At 41.7% G+C, this 2,630-nt stretch overlaps 1 protein-coding gene across 1 annotated transcript in view; it reads right to left on the bottom strand.

Annotated features, from left to right (window-relative positions):
- LOC107568013 (FH1/FH2 domain-containing protein 3-like) overlaps positions 1-2,630 on the bottom strand; it is a 23,474-nt gene that overhangs the window by 18,942 nt on the left and 1,902 nt on the right. Inside the window, exons 2-4 of the mRNA XM_016253844.1 lie at positions 2,159-2,293; positions 1,991-2,041; positions 130-320 (exon numbers count right to left, since the gene is read on the bottom strand). Coding sequence (XP_016109330.1) covers positions 130-320; positions 1,991-2,022 — 223 coding nt within the window. The 5' untranslated portion in view covers positions 2,023-2,041; positions 2,159-2,293. The remainder of the gene's footprint in view (positions 1-129; positions 321-1,990; positions 2,042-2,158; positions 2,294-2,630) is intronic.

A 2,630-nucleotide genomic window follows, 5' to 3' on the forward strand; every position in this document is an offset into this window, starting at 1 on the left:
TGATTAAAACTAGACGGATGGGTCACCGGTTACTATTTGTGTGTTTACTGCACATTTTTCTCTCTGAAATAATATTACATGATCGCTTGCCTTCAGTGATTATATTGAGCGTCTGTCAGGTGGATTTACCTGGTTCAGAGGGCGGGTACGACGTGATGGGCGTGTCCTGCTCGTCCTGTGATGTCACAGAGGAGGGCGTGGCACTGCGGGATGATTGACAGGTGTCTGTCGGACTCAGAGTGAGGCTGAGACCTCGAGCCGCTGAACGCATTCGCTCTCGCTCGAACTCCTCTGCCGCCAGTCGCTCGGCCGTCCGAAACCTGACACACACATTCATCAAACACACTGAGTCTCGTCTGGTCTGCTTCCTCCTCTTTTCTCAGCCGAGGCTCTCGTTCGTTCTGAAGGCTGCATTCTCATGCAGCGTGTTTTCAGTCAAACGGGACGGGAATGTTTGGAGGCGAGAGGAGGAGGAAAAATGTGTTTGGATTTGAGGAAAAGTGGGTTAAAAAAAGGTTGAGGAGGGAAATCACACACACACACACACACACACACACACACACACACGCACACACACACACACAGGTTTACATTTGTGAAAAGTGGGGACTCTCCATAGGCGTAATGGTTTTTATACTGTACAGACCGTATATTCTATTGCCCTACACCAACCCTACCCCTAAACCTACCCCTTACAGGAGACTTTCTGCTATTTCAGATTTTCAATACACTCCATTCTGTGTGATTTATAAGCGTTTTGAAAAGTGGGGACATGGGGTAATGTCCTGAAAAGTCACCTTCTCCTTGTAATACCTGTCATACCTTTGTCATTATACACATTTATGTCCTCATTTGTCACAAAAATGCGCGCACACACACACATACTCACACAAATATATCTATATCTACGTGTTAAAATAATATAACGCAATTAATGCAAAATTACTGAAGCACAATTTCTATTCTAACCCTTTAACCCAATTTTGCTTCTCTGCTTGCGATTAGATCATTTTAAGCAGCTAAACTCCGGGAAAGATTTCAGTCCAATGATCCAGCAAGCGAATGCATTCAAACAATCCGTCCAAAACAGCGCTAATAAAGGACACCAGGCTGACTGCATCAGAGATTGCAGAGAGAACAGAGACTCGCGTTGCGTTTTCAGTGAATTATTCATTCCAGTGTGTTTGGCTTTTAAACACGAGCTCTGTCATATTCTGTGATTGACTCTAAAGAGCGCGAGCCCTCACACGTCACGCTGTGTGAAGTACAGACTGAACAGATTGTCAACATCCCACCGCTGTATGGCCAGATGAGACGCAAACTACGGTTTCTCGACTGGATAACTGGTCTCGCTAGTAAAGTTTTGATGGATGAAGACTGCAATCAAGATAAAGATGATTGCGAGGACGTACAGGAGTCGTACAGTAAGCACGCGTGAGTCCGTTATAATAATACGTGTATGAGTGCTCTTGACGCACTGATCGCACATTGTATTTATGCACAGGCACACACATTTCCACACATTCACGATAATGTTTTGATTTGTCATGTGTATGTTGCTGTGTTTAGTTATTCTGAATGGATCCGTGTACTGTAGATATATGCAGTCAGCAGGCGGTTGGTTTAGGTTTTTTTTGGCATCTCCATGTGAATTTAAGGACCAAAATAAAAAATAAAAATATATATAATATATATCTATATATATATAATAATCTGATATATATATATATATGTTTATGTATGTATATAATGCATTACAAAGAATATAAAAGGACACACACACAAATACACTAATACAAATACACTATCTATACACACACACACACACACACACACACACATATATATATGTATATATATATATATACACACATACCAATATATGGGTGGTTGTTAGGGTGTTTTGAGCAGTTTCTAGGGTTTGACCCTCAATTCTCCATGAAATTACTGACTAAATATCACTGGTCAACTAGTCAGTGAATAAACTCACCTCTCCTCTCGAGCGTGTCTGGCCTCCTCCATGTTCGACACATAGTCCCGACTGCACACACACACACACACACACACACACACACACACACACACAGGAGGATCAGATCAGGTGATCTGCACATGGTAACTCTGTGTGTAAGTGAGGCGAGAGGCTGTAATGCTGAACCTGTGTCGGTTGCGCTCCTCTCTCTCGATGCGCTGCAGTCGCTCCTCTCGCTCCACACGCCGTCTCTCTCTCTCCGCCGCCAGAGACTCCTGATGCTGCCGGTACGAGGACGACAGCAGGCCGCCCAGAGCAGGCCTGACACACGACAGCCATATTACTGTGCACTGTCTATTTAACTTAATATTTCAATCATTTCACAACATATGGAGATCGAATGTTCATGCTCACATGACATTCAACATGCACAATTTATTTAATACTATTTTAGTAAGTGTTTTGTTTTATTTGTATTTCAAAATTATCGAAATTTATTTTATTTCACATTTTTTGAATTAGTTATTTCCTTTTTATTAACTCATGGATGCCCTGAAGTTCCCTCACAAACTTTGCAACACTGACAGTTATTGAACTAAACTGAATCAACATTGAACTAAATGATGCAAAATAAATATTTATAACAAAAATGTAATAA

Source organism: Sinocyclocheilus grahami, unplaced genomic scaffold, assembly GCF_001515645.1.
Source record: "Sinocyclocheilus grahami isolate Dianchi unplaced genomic scaffold, SAMN03320097.WGS_v1.1 scaffold1207.1, whole genome shotgun sequence".
NCBI lineage: Eukaryota > Metazoa > Chordata > Actinopteri > Cypriniformes > Cyprinidae > Sinocyclocheilus > Sinocyclocheilus grahami.